The sequence below is a fragment of the Ceratosolen solmsi genome, unplaced genomic scaffold (genome assembly GCF_000503995.2).
Source record: "Ceratosolen solmsi marchali unplaced genomic scaffold, CerSol_1.0 scaffold33, whole genome shotgun sequence".
Taxonomy (NCBI): Eukaryota; Metazoa; Arthropoda; class Insecta; order Hymenoptera; family Agaonidae; genus Ceratosolen; species Ceratosolen solmsi.
Genome location: NW_011948438.1, coordinates 1,197,211 through 1,215,284, shown reverse-complemented (window position 1 = coordinate 1,215,284; position 18,074 = coordinate 1,197,211). Strand labels below are relative to the sequence as shown.

The window sequence follows — 18,074 nt, the reverse complement described above, 5'->3', positions numbered from 1 at the left end:
TTCTCCCTTTTAATAATGCACATTGTACAAAATAATTGTGAAATCCTATAAAGTTAAAACGTTACGAAAGTCCAAATTAAATTACAAAAAAAAAAATGTCTTGTCGACGTCAGCCGACTTTGAACAAGAAAGGATTTCACGAGTGCCGAAAGAAGTAAAATTTGCGATCGCTGATCGATGAATACGTTTTTCGATCACCTCGAGAACAAGTTTACTGGGCGCACGAATGATCAATAAATAAGGTTAATGGTGTGACGAGAAAATCTACATTTTCTTATGCTCATGAGTGTTTTCACCTACGTATAATTGATCAGATTATTATACCAAATATAGGTATAACCTAATTTGCAAAAAAACAAAAACAAAAAAAAAGGGAAGAAAAACCAATTTACTAATATTATGTGCAATAACCATTTACGTTAATTTTATTGCAAATGTCAGAATTGTCCTTGTTCCTAGTGCCGAAGAAGTATTAAGCCTTCAACATATATTATTTTCAAAAATTCACTCTTACATTACTGTAATGAGTGAAATTTAAAATAGTTTAGATACACTAAATTCTAAGAATTAAAAAACGAACTGTTAAATCTTTCTTTTCCAATTAAAACAAATACAATGTAAAATCCAATTACATTTGGATTATTTCTCTAACGACAAATGTGGTAAAATTTATAAATGAATCCTTTAACGGAATTAAGTCCTTACCAATTACTTCCAAATTATTGATTAAATCAAGAATTTGAAAATTGATTAATAATATAACCACAACTTTTTGAAGATCTTAAAATCACCTATAATATTTCATCGACAGTCTTTAAAAATTCTTTAATACCTTCCCTCACATAGAATTAACAAAAAAGAAAATCTCAAAAAATTGTTTTCTTTTTCCTGCAAAGAAACTTTTAAATATACACAAAGGTACTTGAAGCAAATCTCCTTTGGATACACGCGTTATTTAAGATTCAGCATGCAAAATTAGCAATACTGTATATAAATTGTGATACGAGACGTATCACGCGCTCGCTAACACCACTTTCATCTAGGAATGTTAAACTCAAAGTAATAAAAAAGAAACGCATTTGACGAACGAACTTTTTTTTTCTTTTTTCTTTTCTTTTTATATTAAAAGAAAGTACGAAGATTATAATAGTCACGAAGGAAAGCAATGAATTTACAATTCTGGCTAGGAATTCAATTGAAAAAATAATAAAAATTCTTTTTCATAAATGGCATGTGGACATCGACATCAACCTAATGACGATGCCGTAAGATTTCTTGACTCTATGGAAGATATTGACAAAGGATTCGATACTGGGTACAATTGTTTATGTGAGACAATTGCTACGGTCGACATTGCCCCGGGTATATTGGAGGATGCGAAGCTAAGGAAAGTCAGAAGGCCAGCCGTTGGGCTGTTACGAACATATTCCAAGCAACAACTTCAATTCGTTATTATGGTAGTTATCGACTGAGATGAATTGTTCGAAGATCTTGTTCCCGACAATGGCTGCATCTCTTATGAATTGCATAATGCGCGTGTATGTCATACAACGAGTGCAAACATACTATAAAGTATGTCACGTCGTCAAGGTCCAGCAATGTACCCCCGTTGCGAAAACACTGCGTTTGGTTCGTGCACTAACGACTCGTGCTCAGTCCTTATTTGTGAATGTGGATCAACGTGGAGCAACGATCCACAAAGCGAAAATCATTTCCGATTGCAGTGATTCAAGTACCGACCGGCGCGAAGAAACGAAGCCGCGCAGCACACGCTACTTTAAAGTTTAACTTCAAAGTAAACTATGAATTTCGATCAAATACGACTGATGAGCTATTTAAATAGAATGAATTCAGAATTGTATGAGATCTAATAATAAAATATACATTGGCTTTGCTAGTTAACAAATATATCGCGATTAAGGGGTAATCATAAATATAAACTTATTGCTTTAATCATTAGGGCTTAACATTATTATAAATTGTTATAAATTGTTATCATAAAAATTCTGAATTGTTCTATTTAAAAAATTTACATAACATAAAGAGAAGAATCCGCAGATCCAAATCAGTATAGCTATTTCATGTAATTCCAATTATTACAAAAAAAAAAAAAAAAATAATAATAAAAAAAGAAAAAAAAAGAAAAAAAAAAGAAGAAAATAAAATGCACAGAAAAAGTTAAGCAACGCCCCTGGAATGAATGTAGCTTAACCAACTCTTATTGGAACATAGTTTCTTTAAAATGGTATAAGGGGGAAAGGGGGAGGCATCATCGCGAGTATATTAACTTTCTTAGAAATTGTCAAAGATTACTTAATAGTATTTGATGCGCGCGGACGCTCCATCGAACTGCGCTTATTTCATCGTATAAAGTCTCAGTCGGTCGATTGGTCGTGACGATACAAGATTAATCGCTCGTAAATCGTCTCCTATTCAACGCAATTATTGTAAATCGTCTTTAAACACTCGCACGCGTCAGGCGATATGGTTGGAGCAATTTTGTTCATAATCGCACATGCGGACCCAACGATCTCAATGACTTCTTACAAAATTTCATCAATAATCGTGCGATCGCTTAGGATCGAGGAGCCATCCGAACCATCAACCAGACTCGATATTACGCCCAGAGTCAAAGTCCCTAACGACGACGTGAACGACTACGACGACAAACGGCTTCTGCCGTCAAACGGTAATGCAAGATATCAGCTGCTGACAGAGCTGACTATATTGCAATTGGTCCCCGCTGATCCTCCTCATTTTGATGCCTTTGGCCTCCTTTTCCTCGCTCTCGCAGACCCTCAGCTCGATCTGCACGCCGCCCGGATACTCGAGGCTAAGTCCACTTCCGTCCACCTCCTGTCGCGAGAAGACGAATCCCTTTGGAGGTGCACGAGCGTCGATTATCTGCTTGACGCGGCCGAGAATCGTCTCCGAATTGAGTCGGCTCGACTCGTCCGACAGCGTGACCTCGACCTCCGCCGGAATGGGTGTGCCCAGGGGTCGGCCGATACCCCGCGTGATGCTCGGCCTCTGAAGGTCGCACGGTTCCGAGATGACGAATGACGGCAATGGGTTGTAATGAAGAATGTCCTCGATAGAATTCAGAGAGGGCGAGGGCGACGGTGGACACCCGACAAGAGTCACCTGACCACCAAGGACATCCGTCACGGAGATCTGTGGCGGCGGCGGCACCTGAGTAAAGAGCAACGGGATCTACTTACGTATTTTTATTTTTTAATTCAAATCAGACCCTCCGATATCTTTTGTCTCTAGTCATTTTTCTTGCTTAATTGATTGCACAGTGCTTCGAAAGTTTTTTCAATTTGATTCTTATTATGAATAAAGGGAGAAGAAACTTACATTGAAAAGATAGTTAAAAAAAAAAATCTTACATTTCCGTATTCTATCAAATTTTATTTAAAAAAAAAAAAAAAAAAAAAAAAAAAAAAAAAAAAAAAAAAAACAAAGTTTTTTGGGATATATTAGTTTTGTAATTTTTAAAAATACTTTTTAATTCAAAACGATACCTTCATTGATGATTCAAATATATAAATTCATTTCAACAAATTTTATATAAAAAACGCTTATTCTAAATTATAAAATTGAAAGAGCTTTTTCATTGATTTTTAACAAAATGCAATGAACAAAAAGAATCAATAATAATTGAAAAAGAGTTATTTTTCTTCCTGCAGATTTGTAATGTACTAAAATTATGTAAATAGTATTATGAATAATAAAGAAACAAGAATGTATTAAATAAATATTATATTAAGTAATGAAATAAGGTACACGCGCGCGCGCGCGCGCGCGATTGTGATTATATTTGTATTTTCTTTACGAAAACCTAGTTTTATTAGATCATTCACACTTAGCGAAAGCATGTACTTAAAAAAAAATTAATAAACAAGCCTTTTAATTAGATGTTTGACAATAAAACTGATAAAGATGCACAAACAATTTTTGAAATTACCTTAAAGTAATTATGGAATCCTACTTTAATTATTATCCATTACATAGCAAGATAGTCGCAAAAATTGAGAATATTGCTTAATTTTAATTTTTAATTTTTACGTACACACAGTTTTTAATGTTTATAAATTATTATGTAAGGGAGATCAAGATCAAATTGAAAATTTTATTAATATTTTGTTAAAACTTTGTTAAGATTAATATTCTTATTTCATGCCATTGTTTATAATATGCAAGCGAATAAGGAAATAATAAATTGTAAGCATTTCACATTCGGCTTCAATTTTTTTTTCTTTTGCCATTATTTAAATTCATTTATTGCTCTAATAAAAATTTCCATATTTTCTTTCTCATAAAGATTCATAAATATGTTTTTACTTTAAAAACAAAAAACAAAAAAAGATGTATGTATGGATATATATTGTTTGATAATACTTTGAATTTCATTTTCTTAATCTCCCTTATTCTTCGTTTATTTGTTTTACGATTTATCAATTGTGTTGAGTCTATAGTAAGCGCATTTGAACGTTATAGCACATTGTGAATTACTTTCGAATGCAAATAAAAATATTTATTATTATTAACATGAATATTATTTTTATTTTTTTTTTTATCATTACCAATTAAATAAATAAATATATGTATACATATATATATATATATATATATATATATATAACCTTATGAAGATAAATCATATATATTATTAATGATGTGTTATCTATAGATAATATTTTTTTTTAACTAAATGTGACAAAACTCTGCGTAAACAAATAAGTTTAAAAAATAATGTAAAAGTAATTACAATTTCATTAAATTATCATAATGTGTATTATTGACTTAACACATCGATGTTTATTTGATCAAATTTCTCAATAATTAATCAAATTTTGTGTATTTTATTTCATTTTGAAAAAAAAAAAAAAAAAAAAAAAAAAAAAAAAATACTGACATTTTTCGAGCTTTCTATTGTAAAAAAGTTATTATTTACCATAACTTTCATTGAAAGGACTTAAACAGCTTATTAATGAAGTGCCTCTTTGATGTCTTGAGTTTAGATTTAACAGGTTGAGTGCTATATGAATTATATACAATTCATGAATTTTATTTTAATGTTATTGCTTAATTCTTAGAGCTATTTAAATTATAGAGAAACAATAAGCCAAACTTTAATCATAAGCAATAAGCATCCAAACTTGGATAAAAAAACTATTTCTACGCTCAAAAATAATATGACCTATATATATATATATATATATATATATATATATATTTATTTATTTATTTACCCTCAATACATCGACTGGGTGTTCCTCTTGAATCATGTCTAAGGCTGGGCTATTGCTGGGCGAGTAGCTCACGGGTGTCGTAGCCGGTGAACGATGATGTCTTAATGGACTTAAATCTAAGGGCGTGGTTGGTTGCTGCGTCGGTGTACCATGTACTATGCTTCCCTGAACAGGAGCTGTCGTCAATCCACTTAGGCCTGTGAAAGCATGTAATTTATGATTCTCGTGCTCTGCTGATAATAAAATCGCTTTCCTTTCGGCGTGCTTTAATCATTTTGTGCAATTTCGTTGATATTCGTTTATCGATTTTGTCCTTAAAATTCAATTTGCGCATCCTTTAGTAATAACGATTTAAGAAGAAAAAAAATACGAATAACGATAGTGAAAAAATCGTAAGTCGAGTTTGGCGTAAAATTGATGTTGATTTGAAAATTATCATACGTAAGAAGAAGAAGAAGAAGAAGAAGAATGGATCGTTTAAATTCGTTTGTTGTGCTTACTCTCGCAATAATAATCTAAGCGTAATTTCGCGCATTTACGTTTGGATAAAAAAACGCCATGGAAGCACATTATTAATTTCATTTCTAATCAAGTATTCATTAAGCGTTCTTAAGTCCCGCTCGGCAAAACTCAACTAAACTCCCTCTTAACGTCCGCTACAAGAGAGACTACGAAAGATTCCAAAGGATTACAAACGTGCCTTGAGTGATGGCCGCGACGCCCCTTTCGTGTACCGGTGACCCGGGCATGCTTGCTGGACTGTGCGATGGGGAAGCGAGCCTTTGTAGCTGTTGGTACTCTTGCTGTAGAGCCTGGATGCCGGGTCCCGGTGGTCCGGATCCCTCCGAGGCTCGGCGCACCGGTGAATAGCGTTCGGTCGTCGTTACGTGGGCGCTTGGCTCCTTGTAGGAATCTCTCGTGCCGGCTGTGTAGGAAGTAAATCCATGCACATTGTGTTACTGAGAAGTTATGAAAGGTAATTGCGATTGTTAGGGGAGAATCTACATTTGCTATCAAAGTATTGAATATATACTTATTGGAATATATATTCAATTGTTCCTATTACACATTTAAAAGCTATTAAGTCCAGTCAATATATTTTATTACTAAATTTACTTCTAAAATTTGTTATCGATTTATACCAATTTTTATTAAAATAAATAATTGTTATAATTGAATTTAATTATAGTTATAATTGAATATAATATGTAATCATAAAACGAATTTTTATTTATTTTTACTTTGTTGTTGTTGTTGTAAAATCCCTTTACAACTGTATCCAAATTTATAAAATTATTTACGCAGGAACAGAAAATTCCTATCGCTTTCTTTGGTCTTAGATTTTGGACGTAAGATATAATGGACTTTAAATTAACATGTTTCGTCATATATTTTCACATCCATTTAAGTTGCTGCTACATAATTGTTATTCCTCGGTTAATCAATTGTAGTAATTCCAAAAGCAAAAAGATATTCTAATATATGGCATATACACATCACTTATGCAACATTTCTTTAACACTTTTATAGTCATATGCATTATGCAATTATGATATTTTATGTAATATTAGTATTCATTTTTGTTTGTTTGTTTGTTTTTTTTTACAATTAATTAAAATAAACATTTTTGATAAAAAAATGGACTGTTTAAGCTTCTTATCTAGAAAACAAAAAAACCTCAATAAAGAAATTAAATCATTCCTCAAAATAAAAATACACCTGTAACTAATAGAATAACAGTTGCTGTTATTTCGGAATCGATGATTTTATTATTTGTAATTAATTAATTTAACAAAAATGTATAAATATTATAAGAAAGTACTGTTTTTAGACACAAGCATATACTAATGTGTTGTCAATGTATTGTTTGTTTATATATAGCGAAGTCATTTTATGCCATCTTTCTCGATAAGATAAAACACAATTTTAATCGTAAAAAATTTTTCTTTGTCTTTTAATTAATTTTATTAAAAAGAAGAAAAAAAGTAAATCATACGCAATGCGAGGGAGAAATTTCACATCGTTAAACTTATGACATCGCATATCCGCGCACGTAAACTGGTTATTGTTTATCTCTCTGCAGAGCTGAAACAGCGCAAGTATACCGCAATTTTGTACAATATAAACAAGCATGATACATTTGCAAAATTGATATATTAATATTTCAAAAACTTGAATTTTTTATTGCTCATTTGGATTCGGTAGATCTGCAGAACCACAGAACGACGATCAAAGAATAAGCAAAATATATCAATTTTTTGAGAAACTTAATTCAATAAAATTTACAATTTCATTATCGATAAATATTTATTGATATAATGGAATAATAGAATGGGGTAATAAACAAGTTGAAGAATATTTAAATGAAATTACAGTGAAGGACGTATGATTATGGCATTGTTAAGTTTTCCATAATCCCTATTAACTACGATTATTAATTATAACTTCAATTAATTATATATGAACGATATTTCTCATCCTCTGCTCTTTATTTATCAAGAAAAAAAAATTTCATTTTTGACTCTATTTTCGTTCTTAACAACATTATCGAAGGACATAACGAAGAATAATAGATTGTAAGCTTGCACTTTGGTCACTCTGTAAGATGATTTAAAGGTCTAAAAATACTTATCTAGTTGAAAAAAGAATCAATTTTAGTCTCATATTCATCATGTGTCACGGATGAAGCGAAACCCGTATTTATCTATCTTAATTATGTTCGACCAGCACACATCCCCCCTCCCTCAGATTAATTCTCTACCCTTTTCTCACCAGTTGACAAAACAAAAAGGAAATTTTCTGTTCTCTCATAAAACGGTGCATGTGATTCTGTGATAAACTTGATGGTAATTACCCAGGACTTTTAAAACTTTTTCTTTGCAGCTTTCATAATAAATCGTACAAGTGCAGTAATCGATGACCTTCATATTCACGAAGAAAAAAAATTAAAATATAGATCTATAAAATGTTGTACACATTCTAATTAAAAGCTGCTATATGATTATCATATCCAATAAATTGCAAACAACTATTTAGCTACAAATTTTCACACATAAAATTATTCACTCGTACGCACATACACAGATACGCACATATAATATAAATATAAGTAGTGTGATAAGCGAATAACAAAACAATGACAAAAAAAAAAAAAAAACAACAACAAACGAAAGGGTAAAATTACCAGTACTGGTCGGATATATGGAAGTTTTCCTGTGATGAGGCAGAGCTGGGCCTCCGCCGCACTTCAAATGGTTCGGCAGCAGTCTCGATGGTAAGTAACACCTGTTCATCCGCTTTTCCACCTCCACGACCACCTCGGGATTCAAAACTACATGCACATCGCAGCGTAACAATGTTACCGTAACACAAGTGTTTTGAGGAGGGAGACGCCGAGGTGATAAGAGCGTGTACGTGTGTTCGTGTGCAGTAGACACAACAAAACCATGCAAAACCAAACAAAAGAAAAAACAAGATTTCTTTTAGCAAAATTAAAGTTGTTTAAAGGAGAAAAAATAGAAATGATGTAGACTCTGCTGTATTTAAAAATGAACGTTAGGTAAGGTTAATAGAATAAACATATTTAATTTTCAGTTATTATATGCCTTATTACGTATAATAATTAATATTAAAAAATTATGATACTGTAGCACAAAGGAGAATAATCAAAATGCACATTGATGAAAATTTATTTTCAAAATAGTAATCCATTAATTGCATTAACTAAAGGATTCATTTTCTTTAATAAAAATTAAATAAAAATAAAAATTTTGTCGCACATTTACGCTGACATTGAAAATATTTATAAGTCATTTTTCGGCAATAATAATGGAAATATTATAAGTATTATAAATTTCATAAAAATTTCGAAAATAGTTGAAAGTTATTAACTTGGCAGCAAATCTCTTTAATGTTTGTCTTTAATGTTGTTAATAGTTATAAAATTAAATCGTTCACGAAAATAACCAAGAAATAAAATAGATACTGCAGTATATGTTGTTGATAAAAATAAATAAAAAATAATCATTCATCGGTGCGAACTAAATGCATACAACAATCAAAACATATTAAAATGATATACATATAGCGTACTACTTATCTACCAGGCGAAAAATACATAAATATACGCACGTACACACACACACACACACACACACACACACACATTATATATATATATATATATATATATATATATACATATATATACACATATTCATATACATATTAATATACATATTTATATATTTATAAGTGTGTATAAAGTGAATAAAATTAATAGGAAGTATGAAAGTGCGCGCAACATGAAAGGTAAAGAAAAAGAAGAAAGGATAAACGATACCTGGACGTTGCATGACAGTGGTGAGACCAGAGCGCCGTTGTCGTCTATCACTGCTGCTACTGGAAGAGCTTCCACCGCTGCTGTCGCCACCATTTGTAGCGCTACCCAACGATGGCGAAAGCGCCGGACTACCAGGCTGTAAAAATTTTTTATTTATAAAGTAATAACTATACAAAAGACAATAAATAGTAAGAAATAATATTATAAGCATAAGCTGGCTAGACTATTTATTTAATATCACAATTTTTGCTTTTTCATTCGAATATATCTATTGTATCTCTATTGTATGTACAGTGTCTTACATAATCGTAAAAATTGACTAATGAATATTATTACTTTTAGTAAATGTGCTCTACAAAGAAAATTGGGAAAATCAATACAATAGAAATATCGACGAGAAGATAAACATTAACAGCAATTTTAAAGCAATAATTGTAATTTACAAATATTCTATTGTAACATTTAAGATTTGAACTGAACTTCAATAATATTAATAATATTTTGTTTGATAGTGATGGGAAAGTTGTTAATTATGTAATTATTAAAATTATTTTATAATGAAATAAAGCTTGTGTAAAATAATAAATATTTATTCTTCTAATAATTTACACAAGTTCAGAATTACTTTGGAAATTTTTAAATCCTAATCCTATAGAATTCTCTTACCGGCTGTAAATGTTCTCTACTGCCAGGTTGACTCCAACTGCCTTCTTCTCCATTACCGTGTTGCTGTTGATAAAAAACGTGTAAATTTGCCCCACCATCCGAAGCTCTTCGTCCGAAGGTACTCGCTAAAATAACAAATAAAAATTTAGATACCAAATCCGTCGGTGACTACAATATCGTTTAATTGATCAATAGATGATGTATTTTTTTTTCTTTTCGAAAAAAACTTAGCCTACGTTTGAATTATTATTTACAAATTTCTTCTTACGAAAATATACAAATTCTTATTGCGAAGTATGAAAATGGAAATTAGATTAGAATTATCAAGGCGCTTCAAATATTGTTTAATTAAATAAGAATGGCATTTAAATCGTGAGGATTTTTTTAGAATTTACGACGAAGCCGACTTCGTTTAATTTGACCTGCCGATTAGATAGCATCAGGTGCTTTCGTTAAAACATTGCGCTGATTCATGCAATTTCCAAATTGACCAAACTTTTAGAGCAAAGCTTTGCATTTATTATGCACGCTCATTAACCACGTTTATTATGGGCGATTTAAGCATTCGTGTAATTTTTAATTTGATCTATTTTTCTCGTTGTATATATATATATATATATATATATATATATATATATATATATATATATATATATATGTATATAAATTTTACGAATCAAGTACAAATAATGAATTTTAAGTTTCTTTCTTACATGTGTCACTTTAATTTTTGTATCGCTTAGCTTTTAATCATTTATTTTCAAATGTTGGCTTTTACCAAAAATTGACTGCTAAACTTTTAAAACATGAAACTTCATATGAACATAAAATCACATACTTTCTCAGGCAACATGTACGAGCTTATAAATCTAATAAAGATTAAGTAAATTTTATGTTTTAATCAATTAAACTGATTGTATTAAAGTATAAATTGAAAATTTTAAAACAGGGAAACCATATAGTGTTTTCAGATCGAATACTTCATTAAGATTGCGCTTAAATCAATATTACAAGAATTAAATTTATATGTAAATGAATAGAAAATTTGACGGGAAAGGTCTCCTCCATACCAATGATGTTATGGTAAAAAAAAAAAGAAAAAGAAAAAGAAAAAAAAAACAAATTATTATTTTTGTGCGCAACACTGTTAAACCAAATTTCCAGTCGAGTATTTATAATCGGGAGATTAATTTTTTTTTTTTTTTTTTAAGACAAAATAACACTATATCGAGGATTAAAATATCATGAGAAATAAAAAGAAGAATGGACTTACTTGCCCCCATGGCGGAGGGTGGCTTGAGAAGATGCTGATCCTTAATCTGAAAGTTTTGGGGCGGTTGATTTTGGACGAGGGGTAAGTTGAGGGCGAGATTCGTGTGCGGCAACACCTGGGGCTCGGTGCTTAGCTGGAGGTTCGGTAAGAGGTGAAGGGGTGCGTAGCCGGCGTTATATCCGCAGGGGTAGACGGTACCAGTGGGTTGGTGGGCCGTGTCACCCGGGCCGACGGTGTGACGCCTTGTCGCGTGATAGGGGGTACCGATCGGTAGCTGCAGGCCACCCCGTTCTTCCATTTCTCCGCCCTCCGTTTCGCCAAACTGTAATGAGTCAGGAACAAAATACATTTAATAAGTGTTTGGCCGCTTTCCTGCGACTCTACGCTCCTCCCGCATAATCTTTCCAAACTCCTACTACATTTGTTGACGGCTCGACTTTAAAAAAGCTAATAGTTACGAATATATATATATATATATATATTAACGATATATTACGCATTCAATTAAAATTGATATAACGTTAATATTAAGTTGATTCTTTCTTAATTACATAGAATTCTAATTGTCACGATAGTCTAGTATATCATCATTGGACATTTTATTATTTAATTTTCTTTGAACTCAATAGGAACGCGTGTCAAATTCGGTGCCAATGTACTTCATGCCTTTATTATATCAACGATTATAATAATTACATATAATTTCATTTCAACATAATGCATATTTATGTAATGCAATATAAAGTCCAATAGAATTTATGCACTATACGAGATAAAATGATTGGCTATTAAAGTTGAGAAGAGGATGCTGATGAAATAAGATTGAATCGTGTGGACGATGGAGGAGCGAATGCGCGCAATCACCTTCTCGAGCTGATGGGCGTCGTCGGGCATGTAGCCGCCCGGGACGGACTGTATGCTCGGGACGCTCGTCACGGCGCTCTCCAATTGATCGACCAGCAAATTGTAAATCGCGGAAACGTGATTGAAGGCATTGCCCTGTACGGCCTGCAGGAGTGTGTCCACGTCGAGGTCCGGTAACGTGAGCATACTTTCGATCACCAATTGATTGAGCTGCGGCGAGACCTGGACCGACATCTCGGGGCTGCCCCGCTCGACTACGAGCTCCGGTTCCGACGAGTACCCGTCACCGCTCATCCAATGGTGCGCCAGGATCTGCAAGATGCTGAGGCGGCGCTCCGGCTCCACAACCAGCATGTGCCTTATGAGCTTTTCGCACTCTATTCAAAATCGTTAGACAAGTAGTTTGAACGATCTTTTAAAAGAAAAAGAAATATTCAATCGACTCGTTCGTGTGCTTAATCGGGTCAATTAGCAACTCCAGAAATTTCGATGCTTTTTAAATGATCATGAATTTGTAAGCTAACCGCTCGACGTCGTTAGGTAGGGAAGAATTTTCGCTCCAACGTGTGATCGTTGTTCAACAATACTAAGCGACCTAAATGTACTTCAACTTTTTATTTAATTTTCTTCCAAACGTAACAAGTGAGTTTAATAGTATTGAAATATATTGTTTACGAAGTTTTTGTGAACATGATGTAAATACAAGCCTTAGTATCGTAATTAAATTCGCGCTATCAGCAAGACATAATATTTTCTTATTTAAATTCGGCGAGAAGTTATTTTCTCGCTAATTGGCTTATAATGCTATTTATTTAAAAAAATTGTATTTATGATAACGCTATTTTTCTTATTAAACGAGATATGGATTCAAACATATTAATGAAAATACGGGAATGAAACAATAAACGAGGCTAAAGAAATACGAGAATAAAATAAGAAACGAGGCTAATCAAATATAAAAATAAAATAATAGACTAGATTAAACAAATACGTGAATAAAATAACGAACTTTGTTATAAAACGCGAGAATAAAATAATAAATGATATTTAAATAAACATGAGAGTGAAGTAATAAAATATGATTGAATTTTTAACTATGTAAAGTCACTTATTTCTGGTTTTTTTTTCCTCTTTCTTTTAATTATTAAAATAGTTTTTAGAAAAATTAAGAGTCAAGGATTTTCTTCCTCTATAAAATAGATACAATTATAATAGGATTTCTGAGAATTCTAGTAAAAAAATTTGTAGCCATACGACAATTTCAACTTACCTCCAGACATAAAAAAAGGTATCCTAAATTTTCCTGAAATCACGACAGACCTGAGTGACTGCATAGTGGGTCCATCAAATGGTAAAACACCACAAACTAACACATACAGCACTACTCCTAGACTCTACAATATGAAATATAATTTAGAATATAAAAACGAAATTGCCAATTAAACAAATAAAATGTAAAGTCTGTTGTTTATTACCCAAACATCTGCTCGTGGGCCGTCGTATTGTCTTCCCTCAAATATTTCTGGCGCTGCATAAGGTGGCGAACCACACCATGTATTTAAAGGGACACCTGGTGTATACTCATTACTAAATCCAAAGTCGGCCAATTTTATATTGTTGTCCGCGTCCAACAGCAAATTTTCAGCCTAAAAGTATGCGGTTTTACATTAATGACATTTTATGAAAAAGACAATATAAATCTTTTATTAAGCGGTTCAATTGTATTTCTAATTAATGATATATCATTTTGGCGCTAACTTTAAATTTTACATTACTTATTCGCTTAATTCCAATTCATGTCTATAAAAATAAGTAATAATAATAAAATAATAAAATTAATTAAGTATATTTAAGATTTAAAGCAAAATTAAATAAAAATAATATATATATATATATATATATATATATATATATATATATATATATATATATATGTACATAAAAATAAATAAATATTATTAAAAATCATAAATTGATTAAGCAACTTTAAATATTTATTTGGATAAATCATAATATAAGAATAGTGACTGTATAAACAACTTTATAATTATTGCATAACTTTAATAACTAAGTAAATATTTAATGTATTTAATTGTTACTTTTTAAATTAAAATTCATTGTATATTAAAAGTACTTTATTCCCTACATTAACATAAAAATTTTGCACTATATTCTTTTTTATATTATATATGATATATAATATAAAAATCAACATAATAAAGATCAACATAATAATTTTAATTACTTTATAATCTTCCAATTTTTACTTATTTACTGTGACTTTCATAATCTTCATAGTTTATTAATAATTTAAAGCTTATTAATAATAACTCTTCTGATAAATAACTTACAGACAAATGTATGATAAAATTTACAAATACGATGTATATAATTTTCAGCAACTTTTTCAAAATTGATATATTGATGATTCAAAATTAATATACATCCATGTGTAATTAATATATTAATTATATAATCAACGTTCATTTACATAATGCAATATTCGATGAGGTTATTCTTACGCAGAATATCAAAATTAATTGTTAAGGTGGAACGAAATAGTTTCAGATATTATATTCACTTGTATATATGTATAAAGAAAATTTTATTAACTTAATTATATCATTTAACTATACCTTAAGATCTCGATGAACAACTTTTTGTCTATGAAGATAATGAACTGCTTGAACAATTTGATGAAATACCCTTCTTGCTTCTGGCTCTGCCATTCTGCCATTTTTTACTAAGTGATCAAATATTTCACCACCTGGTGCATACTCCGTCACCAAGTAAATCATTTTTTCTGTCTCCATAACTTGATAAAGTCTAATTATATGGGGATGCCTCAGTCTCTTCATTATGTGCACTTCGCGAAAAATTTTTGCTAAATTCTCTTCGTTTAACTTTGTTTTGTCAATTATTTTAATGGCCACCTATAATAATAAAAAAGTCCATAAATTCTGTTTGGATATCAATATAAATAAAATTTTATAATTAATATTTAAGCCTATTAAGTTATCTATAATACAATGTGCAATTGAATTGAAATTATGTGAAGTATTTTGGTGATTAAATCTGTCAATTTTAAATAATTGCTATTTTAAGATAAATAAATACATTTAAATTATATATTTCATAAAATCTTATTTAAAAATTAAAATCTATTTATTGAAATGAAGTGTTTGGCTAAATATTATCTGTATAACAATTTATAATTAAATATTAATATATTTGCATTTCAATTTATTATAATTGACAATCTAATTTGTAATGATAATGTAGATTTAAAATTTCTGACTGCAGGACATTAATTATAATCGCATTTGCATATAAGGTTAATTTATAATTATTAAAAATGTAATTTCACACAACGAATTCTATTACAAAGAGTATCATAGGTATATTTTTATTTTCTTCGATACACTGATTTCCTACTGTTGTTTTAATTTTTTATGAAATCCAACTAATAATATTGGAATTTTATAATCATTAAAATTTATGTGATATAATACTTTTCAATATTTATATATAATTAATAAAGCATTCAAGTATAAAGACATGAAGCACTATGTTAAAAAAAATAATTAATAATATAGGGATTAGAAATGGTCAAAAGGGAAGACAATGTACATAAAAAAAATTTAAATTATAATAAATGCCAATATTGTCCTTTATTTTCCATTGAAAAGTATAATTGATGAATTAGTAAAAGAAAACAGACAGGCAGAACATTGGAGAAAAACAATATACTATTGAAAATTAAAAATGAGTATAATGATATCATAGGTCCAATATTCCATTGCAAATATAAAGTCTCGTAAAGAAGCACCGTGAAAAAGATAAAGTAAGAGATAGAGATGGAATATAAGTAGTGTGAGCAGGACAGAAGTAGCCCTTCATACGCGTCATCAACACTAGATTTATTTCTCTCTTTCTAACCCTTGTTTCATTTAAAGCACTCACACACACACACACACACACACACACACACACACTCTCTCTCCCTCTTTAATTCTTTTCGTCATCTCTCCATGCATGCAATGGAATCATGCGCTAAATGTACATATGTATCCGGCAATTTCTCGATGAGCATTAACAGCAGCAACAGCAATAGCAGCGGCAGTAGTAACATCTCGTCGAGCGGAAAATCTTTGTAAGACGATGAACACGAGAGAGAGAGAGAGAGAGAGAGAGAGAGAGAGAGAGAGAGAGAGAGAGAAAGAGAGTATGTATGTGTGAATGAGGGAGAATGAGGGTGGGAGGGTTGGAGGATGGGAACAAGGGCGAGAGAGAGAGAGAGAGAGAGAGAGAGTGTGTGTGCGAAAGGCAGGTCGGGATGAAGAAGAGAACAGTAAAATAGAAGATAAAAATTAATAATGCACATAAACTGCAAATAGAAAAAAATGTTATGCGAATTATTTCTATTAGCCAACATATCCTATTATTTTCGATTTCTCGCTGGGAACAAGGATAAAGTAAAACTTCTCTCCATCTCACTCCTTCTCCCGTCCTCTATTTATTTTCAATAGTAACACTAACTATGCACATGCATCGCGACGTATTAGTATAGAGGAAGAGCGCGAGTTAGCCATAAAAATGCATTAGCGCCCAAAGACAAATCATCTTCCAAATGACGTGCACGTACGACAAAGAATTGTACGTAAATGGAAAGAAGTGGAGAAAGTTGATGATAAAAATACATATGTGCACACGATATTGTAAAAGCACAATTTTCATATACGGTAAAAGAGAGTGAGTCGAAAGAGGGAGGAAAGAGAACGTAAAAAAATCAGTGAATCAGTGATTGTTTTTCTCTCTATCACTAATTCGTTTATACTGTCTATCCGTCATTTTCTCTCTCTCTCTCTCTCTCTCTCCCATCTATTTCTCACTTCTCTCTTCTCGTCGCTTCACTCTACATCTCACGCACGCTATATATATATATATCAATACTATGCATAATACGTGCGCGCACACACACGCACACACATATATATATATATATATATATATATATATATATATATATATATCGCGCGCGCGCTATCTCGCTCCCTACACATGAAGTTCACGATGATGGTATTATTGTCACCTTGGATTTCGTGACGACGTGGGTGGCCATTTTAACGACGGCGAAGTTCCCGTTGCCGATCGTCTTCTCCAGCTCGTAGTAGCCGACGCGGATGAGTTTGCTCACGGGGAACTGGACCTGCTGTTGTCGAGGGACCTCATTGTGCGATGTCGACGACGTCGACGACGACGACGACGATGACGACGACGTCGCGGATGCCATTTTACACGGGACGCTCTCGTGTTGCCCTCGACACGGTATATGCGCGCGCGCGCGCGCGGTTAATCACTTTTACGGTCGCCTCGCGTTCTCTCGCGCGCCGTCGCTGGCGAGAAGAAGGAGAGGAGGATCCCAGCGGAGCCAAAAACCGCAAAAGAGACGAAGGCCGTCGCCGACGAGGACGAGGACGACAGCCAGCGCGTACGACAATCCGTCGATACGCCGCCCGTACGTCCGACGTCCGTCGTTAGACGTCTACTGTGATCTACGCTCGGCCTGTGTTCAATTCGCTCTCGTGTGTTGCTCCTATCCTTCCTCGCTGTGTGTTTGTGTTCCCCGCTGGCCGCGCATGTGGGCGATATCTATGTACGTATGCATTGA

At 32.1% G+C, this 18,074-nt stretch overlaps 1 protein-coding gene across 1 annotated transcript; it reads right to left on the bottom strand.

Annotated features, from left to right (window-relative positions):
• Positions 1-2,607: 2,607 nt before the first annotated feature.
• LOC105365345 (serine/threonine-protein kinase SIK3) lies at positions 2,608-17,696 on the bottom strand. The gene is made up of 12 exons (XM_011503483.1): positions 17,496-17,696; positions 15,040-15,336; positions 13,879-14,049; positions 13,674-13,797; positions 12,404-12,780; positions 11,540-11,861; positions 10,267-10,391; positions 9,601-9,736; positions 8,443-8,589; positions 5,959-6,183; positions 5,259-5,455; positions 2,608-3,192 (listed from the first exon to the last, which is right to left on the bottom strand). Exons 1-12 carry the CDS (start codon positions 17,694-17,696, stop codon positions 2,683-2,685), a joined length of 2,832 nt encoding a protein of 943 aa, XP_011501785.1. The 3' UTR covers positions 2,608-2,682.
• Positions 17,697-18,074: the final 378 nt, after the last annotated feature.

Coding starts and splice junctions, on each gene's coding strand:
- LOC105365345 (XM_011503483.1), bottom strand. CDS start 17,696: ATGGCATCCGCGACGTCGTCGTCATCGTCGTCGTCGTCGTCGACGTCG. Junction 14,050..15,039: donor TTGTTCATCGAGATCTTAAG/GTATAGTTAAAT, acceptor GCATACTTTTAG/GCTGAAAATTTGCTGTTGGA. Junction 13,798..13,878: donor GCCCACGAGCAGATGTTTGG/GTAATAAACAAC, acceptor TTCATATTGTAG/AGTCTAGGAGTAGTGCTGTA.